Raw genomic sequence first — 11,884 nt, 5'->3', positions numbered from 1 at the left:
TGGTTTTAATTTGGAGTCCCTGTTCACTAAAGATGTAGAGCCTACTTTTTTTTTGAGAATAGTGAAAAGATCTTACTTCACTAGTTTCTTTAAAAATTACATATTAAGGGAAGGGCTCCTGAGAAGTGTGGCTTCATCCTTGCCGCTTCAAAACAGGTGATCCTCTTTTTTTTCTGAGGACCAGCTGGGGCCAGTGCTGAGTCGACCAGGAGAGGGAGAAAAGGAAAGAGCAGAGGGTGTTGACCAGGAGGACAAAACACATAATACATGGCCCCTCTTCTAGGGGGGGCTAGGGATTCAGGGCTAAGGGTCTGCTCTTGCTGTCAGAACATCCCTATATACAAGCATCATAGCAGAAAATAGAGCACTGGTTTGGGAGGCCAGGCCTGGGTTTCACCATCTGTAAAATTAGAACAATATTTGTCTCACAAGGCTGTTGCTGAAAAACTCATACTGATCTCTTTGCAGACTTGCTGAGCTCATGGCATGCTCACGTGCAGACATCACCATTAACAGGCAAGTCTTGGGCTGTGTCTTCCTCAAGCTATTTGCAGACAATATTCCAAAGCAGAAAACTTTGGTTCTCTAGGCCCTGGGAAGATAATTGAAGCTTTCTGCTTAGATTTGGCTCCTGCTTCCACAGATTTATGCCTGGATTTATGTGTTGGGTGATGAATTCACTCACGTATCATGGTGCTATTCAATTAGCAGGGAGAATTTCATTCTGAAGACTATGGGTCCTAACATCTTGTCAATGGCAAATGCTGGACCCAACCAAAACAGCTCCCAGTCTATCATTTGCATAGTTACGATAGATGGTTTAGATGGCCAGCGTGGGCTCTTTGGCGAGGAGAGAGAGAGCATGAAAATTCTGAAAGTCATGGTTTTGGGTCCAGGAATGACAAGACCAACAAGAAGACTCTAGACCAGGGATGCCTGGGTGGCTCAGTGCTTGAGCATCTGCCTTCAGCTCAGGATGTGGTCCTGGGGTTCCAGGATCAAGTCCCGCATTGGGCTCCTGCTTCTCCTCCCTCTGCCTGTGCCTCTGCCTCTCTGTGTCTCTCATGAAAAAATAAAAATTTTTTTTTAAAGAAAACTCCAGGTTACTCTGATAAATTTGGTTTTGTGTTTTATTTGATCTATACCATTCCTTTTGTCCCTGCAGAACCACCCCCAGCTCTCAGAATTTGTAATCTTTGGGTTCTCACTTGCTGCAATTCTTTGGATTCCATATATCCCGGTCTCCCTCCGATCTAGATGGATTCAGAGTTAAATTTATCATTTTGAGGTAAATACTAAGCTACCCCTTCAAAGCATATTATGTTTATAAAGTATCAAAATGCCTGCCACATACGAAGTATCCAGTAAACCCCACTATTATGTATGAAACTGGAAATACTCAATGCTGCCTGTGAAGGGCTCTTCCTAAAATAGTGAAGCTGAATTAAATGAGCCTCTAGATTTAATTACTAGTTTATAGGAAATACAGATGATAAAGGAATAAGTTAGCCACCACCACAAGGAACGACAGACATTCAACAGAACAAATGGGTCCAGTCTCTCTGGCAAATTCATGACATGGAAATAAATGAGGTGGGTTGGAGAGACTGTTCAGGATAATAGAAACCAAGGAGAGAACTAACACCCAAATGCACAAGAGGAATAGAAGTACTATGATTGGTTTAGACTTTTGTTTTTTGTTTTAATTTTTTATTGAAATTCGATTTGCCAACATATAGTATAATACCCAGTGCTCATCCCGTCAAGTGCCCCCCTCAGTGCCTGTCACCCAGTCACCCCATCCCCCGGCCCACCTCCCCTTCCACTACCCCTTGTTCGTTTTCCAGAGTTAGGAATCTCTCATGTTCTGTCTCCCTCTCTGATATTTCCCACTCAATTTCTCTCCTTTACCCTATAATCAAAACCACAATGAGATACCACCTCACACCAGTGAGGATGATGAAAATTAACAAGACAGGAAACAACAAATGTTGGAGAGGATGTGGAGAAAGGGGAACCCTCTTGCACTGCTGGTGGGAATGTGAACTGGTACAGCCACTCTGGAAAACTGTGGAGGTTCCTCAAAGGGTTAAAAATAGAGCTACGCTACAACCCAGCAATTGCACTGCTGGGGATTTACCCCAAAGATACAGAAGCAGTGAAGGCCTTTATCACCTTGTGTGAACACATCCTCTTGTTTCTCACCCCAAAAACATGCCTGCAAACTTAAAGCGGATCATATTACCCACTAAGCACAAGGCGATAATGAAGGGTTGCATTACTCCCAACAAGTTGGCGTCAAACAAAATCATGGGTAAGGCCAATGCTATGTTGTAAAACGAAGCTCTGTAATCACTGAAAACAGTAAAATTATGTTCCAAGACAGAGAATTTCAGAGCTGGAAAGAAGGTCAGGTATCATTAAATCCAGACATTTTGCAGCCTAGGGCTCCATGCATATACTACAGGATGGTCTTGTCCTTTTGGATATTTTTTTAAACCCTCAAAAATTGTAAGTTTACCTTAAGACAAGGATAATTTTTTTCTTTTGTGGCTGACATTATATCTTTTGAGGTGGTTAAACACCTTACTTTTTCCCCCTCAATCTGATCAGCATTTTAAAATGAGTGAATTTCTATTTAATCAAAAGCTCTTAAAATTTAGGATTCAGGGGCAACTGCGTAGCTCAGTTGGTTAAGCATCTGCCTTCGGTTCAGGTCATGATCTCAGGATCCTGGGATTGAGCCCCGAGTTGGGGGTCCCTCCTCAGTGGGGAGTCTGCTTATCCCTCTCCCTCTCCCCCACACCCTGCTTGTGCGCTAATAAATAAAATCTTAAAAAATATATCAGATCCATAGAAGAAAAAAAGTTAGCAAAAGGGCCCAATGGTGGAGCTGAGATTGCAAAGCAATGATCTGGTCTAAATTCCCTATGTCACTGTTTGGAAAGGGAGTCTCGAGGTGGGGAGCTAATTGACCAAGGCTGTAGTGTTGGTGCTATAAAGCTAGGACCGGGACTTAGACTCATGCCTCTCAGACCACTGCTCTTCACCTTGCATTACCTTCATCCCCTGACATTCTGCTAGAGTACAGCCTCACTGTTCCATGAAGCAAACCCAGTAGACATGCACCCCAAGTACAAAACTATTGTGAGTGATGTAGACCTGCCCGAAACAAGCAATACCTAGAGGAAACTTGGTGCTTGGCAAAGCACCTTAATATTCTCTTCCAAATTAAGAGGGCTGATAACAATACTACTAGTAACAAGCTACAATTTATTAACTGCTCACCATGTGCCGGGTACCTAGTACTGATGAGGTAGGTACCATAGTTACCCCTTTTAAAAGATGAGGAAACAGGACAAAGAGAAGCCAAGTAACTTGCCTGAATTTATGCAGTCAGTCAAGGAAGGGTAGAGCCACAAACCACACCTGAACCTGTCTAGAGATGGGGCTTTTTACAGTCCATGATGCTTTGCCTTGTTTAGAGGTGCTTAAATGTAATTCAGATGATTGTAAGATTTTCTCATTTTGTTGAAGTTGCAAATGGGGATAAAAGATCTCTTATCTCCTACACCGGCCTTTTTTTTTTTTTTTTTTTTCCTACACCGTCTGATGTTTGGTTTAGCAGCTGCAGACACCATGCAGTCAAACCTGCCTCCAGGTTAAGGTGTCCTCCAGCACCACTTCATAGCATCTTTGCCCTACAGCAGGCAGCAGCATTCAAATGAATGCCATATCCACTAAACTGTTAAAAGTGACTTAATCTGGGGATGAAGGAAAGAAGTAGAGAATAAAGGGACTCTACTGTTCAGATAAACAAGAATTATTCTGACATCTGAAGATTATTTCCTCAATGAAAAAAATTACTCCGGTGATCAATCTTTTCAAGAACAGCCACTGCATTTTAACTGGAAGACTTCTAAATTAGGGGTCAGAAGACCTGGCCCCTGTCTTGGTTCTGCTACTCAAGCCTTGGAAAGGACTCCTCTCAGGGCATCCATGTCTTCCTCTGTAATATGGGGAGCTTGCACAGTGCTGACACCTGCTCACACTCTAACCGTAAGTCCTGGCAGAACAGAGGCTCCCAAAACACGTGCCTTTGGGTTTGGTGGTTTTGATCTGACCCCACTCTGCATCACTAGGGACAGCTTTAATGGAGAGAAAAGTTCTCCGTTTATGTGGGGGATGTAGCAAGGATGTAAGCATTCCAGGTTTGGGTGTAAGGAAGGTTGTGAAGGTGAGGTAAGGTTGTGAGGTGTGGACAGGCATCCCCAGACCCAAAGCATGCCCAACTTGCCCACACAGCTCACCACCAAATGGGTAGTGAAGGAGGAGTATGTCCTTCCTGCACAGCTGGGGATCGAGTGGTGGGAATGTCCCAGGACACCTAAACACACTTGGCGGACGCTGACTGCTAAGCTGTCAGCTGAGCTGGCACGACCCTGCCCAAAGCAGGAGCTAGAAAAGAATAGGACCTATCAAGCCTCACACAGGCTCCAAGAGCTAGGGCTGGCTTACTCAAAACTAATAGCAGCAGCTATTTTTTGTGCTTTGGATGGTATGACCTTTCTCTCCATAGATCACCACGATTTCCTGCTGTCCTCCCTCCCTGTGGACAGTTTCAGAATGATGCTTTGTCAACAAGCTATGCAAATTGGGAAGGTGCTGGGTAAATGTCAGTGGCAAAGCACGAGACACAGGACTGCCTGTGACACTGTGATCGAGTGCTGGGAAGCCAGAGAACACTCCACGTTTCAGTCCTGGCTCTGCCATTTACTGGTTATGTGATCTTGGCCAGCTCCAGCCTGGAGTCTGTGAAACAGGGGCCACGTCTAATTCCGCAGGACAGAGGATGGGACAAGAATCTAAGTTCTTCCTCTCTTGCCGCCTACTCCTCAAAGCAAATCCAATCTGGCTTCCACCTGTCCTTACTCAGCTCAGTGACTTCACAAACTTCAACCCTCTCGACAACAGCGAACGTTCTTGCCCACTTCTTTGGTCAAACGCTCTTCTTTCTGCTTCTGTGACACATGCTTGACAGGTTTTCTATTTTGTTGGATGCAATTTCCGTGTCCCCTGCAAAGCCTCCCTCCTGTAAGTGAACCTGGCCCGCCTCTCTGTTCACCTCTTAAAACCCCAGCTTTGATGATCAGGACCTGGTCACTAGTGTCTTGACTCCCCCTCTACAGCAGCCTTTTCTCCCCATATCCTGCAGACTTCTGACAGCTTGTGGTTTCTACCGTAGGCACTTCAAACTCGGCCCACCTCCAACCAGAATCCTTACTCTCACCCCAGTGCCACTTAACGTGCTAAGTCAGGAACCAGTAGTCAGCTCTCCCTCCTTCCCTCAGTCCATGAATTGTCACTTCTCTCAGAGAATCTATCTGCCCAAAATCCTCACCATGGCCCATAGTCCCCAACCTGCCCTTACCTCCATCCATCCTCTGCCTTGGCCACTCTGCTCGTTTGTGTGTGTGTGTTTTAAGATTTTATTTGTTTATTCATGAAAGACAGAGAGAGAAAGAGAGAGAGAGAGAGAGAGGCAGAGGGAGAAGCAGGCTCCATGCAGGAAGCCCAATGTGGGACTTGATCCTGGCACCTTGGGATCACACCCTGAGTCGAAGGCAGATACTCAACTGCTGAGCCACCCAGGCATCTCTGCTCCTTGCTCTTGTTTGAACCCGCTGGGCTTTGCTATACTATACTGTTCTCTTTCCCTGGAATACAGGTCCTACAGACATCAATGTGGCTCCTCTCCTCCACAGTTCAGATCTCTGCTCCTGTTCGTTATCAGAGGCCTTCCCTGACCTCCCTCTGTAAAATTACACTAGTTTTATCCTCTCCCCCAGCATGACTTTTTTTCACTACATTTATAATCATCTGACGTTTCGTCCACGCACACCAGGATGTAACTCTGAGAGCAGAGGCTGTTCCCATGCCATATCCCTAACTAGCATGCAGAAAGTGCTCACGTTTGATGAATGATTCCATTTCTCTACAATTCTACTGCCACCACCCAATTCCCCATCACCTCAGCAGCCTTAACTGATTTCCCCACAACCATATCTCACCAGCCAATCCATCCTTGAGGCCTCTTCAAACACAAATCTAGTCATGTCATTCCCCTTCTCAAAACTCTTCAATGTTCTGAGAATAAAGTCCCAACTCCTGAAGCAAGGCCTGTGTGATCTGCCCCAGCCACATTCGTCTGTTGCTCACATCCCCCGGGCCCTCACCACAGGGTTGCTGCACGTGCAGCTCCCACCACCTCCACCTTCTCATCCATCAGATCATGAGTAAGATGCAGGGCTGCAGTGTCGTTGAGAGTTTGTCTCGGCTCTGCTCCTAGTAGCTGTGCCACCTTGAGCATGACACTCAAAGCTGCTTCCTCATCTGTAAAACCTGAATACTACTACCACCAACCTCACAGCGTTGCTATGAAGATTATATAAACATGAACAACTGGCCCACAGTAAGGGCTATTTATTACCATTATTATTCCTTTGGGACATGTCCTTGATGCCCCAGACCAAGTTAAACCATCCCATCTAACACGTCCATATAGCACTAGCTAGGGATCCTCTGCAAACTCTTGTCCAGTGCTTCCGGCCTTAGCAGATCCTGAGCTCTGTAGAGAATGTCACCCCAGTCTAGCTCCCAGCTGTATCCTGGCACCCAGTGTGGTGCAGGTCTGCAGCTGATGTAAGACCTGTGTCCATTCCTTCCCTCAATAGGGTTGCCTTTGTCCAGGTCTTCAGAAGGGTCCAGATCTGGCCCTAGCTGCCTCCAGTTGGCCTGGTGTCTATCAACAAAGAAAAAAAAAAAAACAATTTCACAGCCCTGGGATGGTGGCCACCTAAACCACCAATAGCTCAAGTTAGAGACAACAGTGAGCTATAACCTGAACTCAGCATCTAGTTTTTTTAAGCCTCTGGCCTTTTAACCTTCAAGTCATTCCATTTGGTTTCTAAATGGAAGTGCTTGCTCCTCAGGGAGCTCAGTGGGAGTGATGATCCCAGCACTAAGCACACAGTAGGGCAATAGTGCTGCCAGGTACCTGACTACCTCACTGGGTGCGGTCACTTCCGCCATGTTTAAAGAACAAGCGCCTTGAGGAGTTCCTGGTGAGGGAAGCAGAACAAACTCTACTGAAGTCAATAAAAAGTTCTTAAACCTAGAACAGGATTACCTTATAGTCTTGGGAAACAATGTGGCAGTCCATAAACAGGAAGGGAAATCCCTGATCTGCTTCTCAGAATAGACTAGACTCCAACATGCAACCCAAGGACAGACGCAGACATCCAGCAGCTAGAAAACACTAGCTTTATATAGTACTCCACGGGGGGGGGGGGGCAGGGGGTTAGGTGCCCGTCTCCACCTCCACCACTTCTGCCCAGGCACTAAAACCCATGTCCTTATGGATGAACACCAGGCTGGACGTGGGGCCTGGTTCTTCAGGCACCACAAAGCACTTATCCTGGCTCTCCGAAATGGTGACCTCAAAGACGTCCTGGGTTGGGGAGACGTCCTGCTCCCTGCATGCGTCTAGCAGTTCTGGTTCAGTCTGCAGTAATACTACAGTGGGCTCAGAAACAGCGGGTGGCACAGAGGGTGGGCTGGAGGGTGGGCTGGTGGGTACCCCAGGCTGGTGACTGAGCTGGTGGCGCTTGAGGCTTTGGGGGAGGGTATAGCCCATGCCACAGGTGGGACAGCGGTAGGGCTTGTCAGCTAGGTGGGATTTGAGGTGGCGCCTCAGCTTGGTAGCCAGTGTGTAAGCACGGCCACACTGTGGGCATGGGAAGGGCCTCTCCCCTGAGTGCAGGCGCTCATGAGCACGCAGTGTGTGTGGGTCTCGAAGGGCTTTCCCGCACACAGGGCACAAGTAGGCCTCCCCAGTGTGAGAGATAAGATGGCGTCGAAGCTCAGGGAGCTGAGGAAAGGCATCAGCACAGTGAGGGCAGTGGTAAGGACGCTCCCCCGTGTGCAGCCGCAAGTGCCCACGCAGGTTGCCCCGCTGGCGGAATGCACGGCCACAGTGTGGGCACAGGAAAGGCTTTTCCCCGGTGTGGAGCCGCATGTGGTTTCGCAGGGAGCCCTGGTTGGCAAGGGGCCGGCCACACACAGGGCATGGGCACGGGGCAGGGGGCGCTGGCACCTGGTGGGTCTTGCGATGCAACCGCAGGGAAGGCCGGCGGGCGAAGGCCTTGCCACACTGGTCACAAGCAAAGGGCCTGGCACCTGAATGTACCACCTGGTGCTCTTTGAGGTCTCGCCGGGTGCCATAGGCCTTGTCACATTGTGGGCAAGGAAAGGGTCGCACCCCACGGTGGCCCAGCATATGGGCTTTGAAGCTCTCCTCTGAGCTATAGCTCTTGCCACACTCAGTGCAAAGGAAGGGTTTGTGGCCCGTGTGCACAAATGCGTGCTTCTTCAGGTGGCACAGTTGTAGAAAGGCCTTACCACATTCCCCACACCGGTACCGTCGCCTCTGTTTTGGGGAGCTTCCTGCTGGGCCAGGAGGGCTCCTCAAGCATGCTGGGAAGCCCGGTTGTTGCTGTTCTCCAGCCTGCTGGGCCCTGGGCTCCGAGGTCATTTCTCTGGGTGGGCACTGACCACTGGGACCACGTAACTTCTTGACCACATAAGCACGTAGCTGATTGTCCCTGGCAGAGAATGAGGAACTGGCCTCACTGCTCTCTGTGCCCTGCTGGGTAGCAGAGCTGCTCTGAGATTCAGGTGGCATCTGTGTCTGGGCTGGGTCCTCCTCATCCATGCTGCCATCCTGAGGGAGCGGGCCAAGCAGTTGGGTCTCCTTGGAAAGCTGATCCTGGGTTTGGGGCTTGAGTCCAGGGCCTACCATACTCTCTGCCTGGATGCTGGGTGGTGACTGGTGACCAGGATCTGCAAGGCAAGAATGGGGTGCTGGGGTTAGTAGAAACTGTAACAGGTGGTAGCAATGGTGTCACCAGGAAATTATATGAATACCTGTCTCCTCCTACTCAGCCCCTGAACTTCAGGAGTGGCAATGATGCCAATCCCTCCCTTGGAACATGAACCACATGCTCTGTTTATCTTCATGCCCAGTCTCAGGTGCCTCCTGAGGAAGCATTCTTGGGAACCATGGTCCTCCAAACCTCTGGATAGTCTGAGAGAGGGCTATCCCAGAGGCCCCTAATTATGCCTCTGGAGACACACACTTAGGATGAATTAGACTACCACGTTCTCACCTTAGCTTATCTGAAAATAAAAGAACCTCCACCCCCATCCCAGGTAGAAGAAATGTAAGAAATTGGAAACCTTCTACACAATTTGCTGTCTTCATCAACATGACCTTACTATTCCAGAAAACTTACTCAAGTTCATTCTAAGTGTTCATTCTAAGGAAAAGACCCATCACTCTGCAATAGAAAGCATCAAATGACAGGTTATACCCCAAGACTCTTTTTTTTTTTTGAGCCCCCTGCCTGGAAATTCTAGCCTTGTGTCCATGGATCCTAAACTATTATTTCATGATTCTTATTCAACCCTGATCAAGCCCCGCCCCCATTACACACTGAAAGACACGGCTTATACCAGACTTCAAAATTTCAATAAATATTCAAGCTTTACCCTTGCCACTCAGAAAACCTACTAAGACTCTATAATGTTCTCCTGTATCTCCTTGGACCATAGCTTTGCTTTGTCTTATCAATAGGTTGTTTGGGTGATAATTTAGGAAGCCAGTATTTATTTCCCATGTACCTGTCCAAGGTTCTGTTGCATCTTCCCCTGGGGAGTCCACCTCCTGCTGTACCACAGAGTCCACTTCTGTCAGCACAGCCATGGCTGCCTCTTCTTCTAGCCTGGGCTGGGTGTGGCTCAGGCCATCAGAGGGAGGCTGGGGCCACAGGAGCAACTCAAAGCCTGGCAGTATGATCCGGTACACCTGCAGATGAAGTTTCTCGCTGATCCGCACCGGCGCCACATTTCCCTCACTTTCCAGCCTGCTCCGCTGCACCAAACTGCAAAGCAGAGGAGAACTAGCTCAGGAGACCTTCTTCAAGTGTCCCTCCCTGAAGCCCCAGCTTCTGGGCCGTCTGAGTCCTAAAGACCCCATGCCTTTGGAACCCTCATTGCAGAAAGTCACCGGGTGGGGAATTACAGGGTGCTTCTGGTTCCATCTCATGCCATGACAAAAAGCCTCAAAGGACCATCTTCACTACATACTCTCCTGTAACTTACCTGATCCAGCCTGAACTCTGCTCACAAGCACACACGTCTCCCCATGGGCCTAGTGACACGTCCTGAAATAAACCAATAAGAGTCCTTCTCCCATGTGTTTGGGGGGGGGGGGACCAGGGTGGGGGAGAAAAGGGATGTAACCTCTCCTGAGACAGATCTAATATGAAGCCCCTGGAAGGCTAATGGTCTCTGGTTCTGCCTCTACAGGACTGTGTTGTCTGATTTTTCACTCAGTAGGGATCAAAAGACTATACCCCTCCTCACCCTCCCACTGTGTGGAGAACTACTAAATTGAACACATTACTGCACTCTAGTGAGCACCAAACCAAAAAAGTAGTAAGAGGTACAACAACTTTTCTTTTTTAAGACTTACTATGCAATGAAACCCTTTACCTGCACTATTTCGTCTATTGCTCCACATAACCCTGAAAGCTTAAAATAAAAGACACCGCCATCCCTTTATCTTACAAATGGGCTAAATGAGACATGTCATTTAACTGGCTAGGTGACAAAGCTGGGATTTGACTTCATGGCTTTTTTTTTATTCCAAATACCTTTGCTCTTGGCTTTCATCACTATGAAATATGACACTATGTCCTATTATATACGTATCACATGTAATATATTCTATAGTCTAGCTTTCAGCAACCTTTTGCACCTTGATTCCTTAACTACTGCAAGTGAGGGGAAGAGGCAGTCCTGGAGAGAAGGGGCAAAACTGTCGTCGCCTGTCTCTTGAAATACCCTGCTTCTTCTAACAAACCGAAGAGCTGTCCAGGAATGGCTGAACCTCTTCCAGAATTTCAGTCACGGAGAAGACAAGTCCTATCCTTCAATACCTCCTTCCGCCGTGGCTTCACTCCTTCGTCCTTCTGCTCGGGGACGGACTCCTCTTCCAGCGGCCCCCAGAGCAGTCCCGGCTGCAGGGGCTCCCCGACACACCAGACTCCCAAGCGCTGCTCCTCGGCGAATGAAGGGCCAAGGGCCAAGCCCCGGGGGAGGCTCTGCAGAGCGAGGACGGCCCGGGTCGGCTCGGGCGGGAAGTCTTTGAGGCCCTGAGCACAGCCTTGTCCAGAGGGGATCCATCCCAAGTCCAGGCCCAGGCGTGGGTCGGGGGCTGCAGGGAGATGGGAAGGCAGTGAGGGGGCGGCCCAAGAGGCCGTGAGGGTGAGGACAGGTGCGGGGAGACACCGCAGATCCCGCTAGGCTCTGGCAGTCTGAGGGACCTGAAAGGGCTCTACGTGGGCCCATCAGAGGTTCGAGGGGGTTCGAGGACTCTGGAGCCCCCAGAGACTTCTGAGGGCACCGGAGGAGGATCCCGGGCTAGGGAGGAAAGGGGCCTGAGGCAGAGAGTTCCCCAGGCAGGGAACGTCAGGTCTATCTAAGGCCAGGGCCCGGGGTCAGAAACACCTCAGGTGACTAACCCAACCGCAGTCTCTCGCCCTTGGAAAGCAACTCCTCCGCCTCCTCCATCCCCTCCAGAAAAGCCTCCTTCCGCCGGAAGTGAGCGTCTTCTATTCCGCTCCTCCCGGAAACAGCCATTGGCTTCCAAATTTCCTGTCAGGAAAGAATCCTGAGAGTCAGACTCATTGGTGTACGGAACCGCGAGTTGGGGAATACAGGCGAGGCAGAACTCTGTCCGAGAACAAAGAGAACCGCAGGA

The 11,884-nt window shown here is 49.0% G+C and overlaps 1 protein-coding gene across 1 annotated transcript; it reads right to left on the bottom strand.

Annotated features, from left to right (window-relative positions):
• Positions 1-7,309: 7,309 nt before the first annotated feature.
• On the bottom strand, positions 7,310-11,822 carry ZNF408 (zinc finger protein 408). Its single transcript, XM_072790709.1, has 5 exons — positions 11,646-11,822; positions 11,061-11,338; positions 10,222-10,283; positions 9,742-10,001; positions 7,310-8,901 (listed from the first exon to the last, which is right to left on the bottom strand). Exons 1-5 carry the CDS (start codon positions 11,761-11,763, stop codon positions 7,361-7,363), a joined length of 2,259 nt encoding a protein of 752 aa, XP_072646810.1. The 5' UTR covers positions 11,764-11,822; the 3' UTR covers positions 7,310-7,360.
• Positions 11,823-11,884: the final 62 nt, after the last annotated feature.

This window comes from Canis lupus, chromosome 21, assembly GCF_048164855.1.
Source record: "Canis lupus baileyi chromosome 21, mCanLup2.hap1, whole genome shotgun sequence".
NCBI lineage: Eukaryota > Metazoa > Chordata > Mammalia > Carnivora > Canidae > Canis > Canis lupus.
This window is presented reverse-complemented; position numbering and strand designations above follow the sequence as displayed.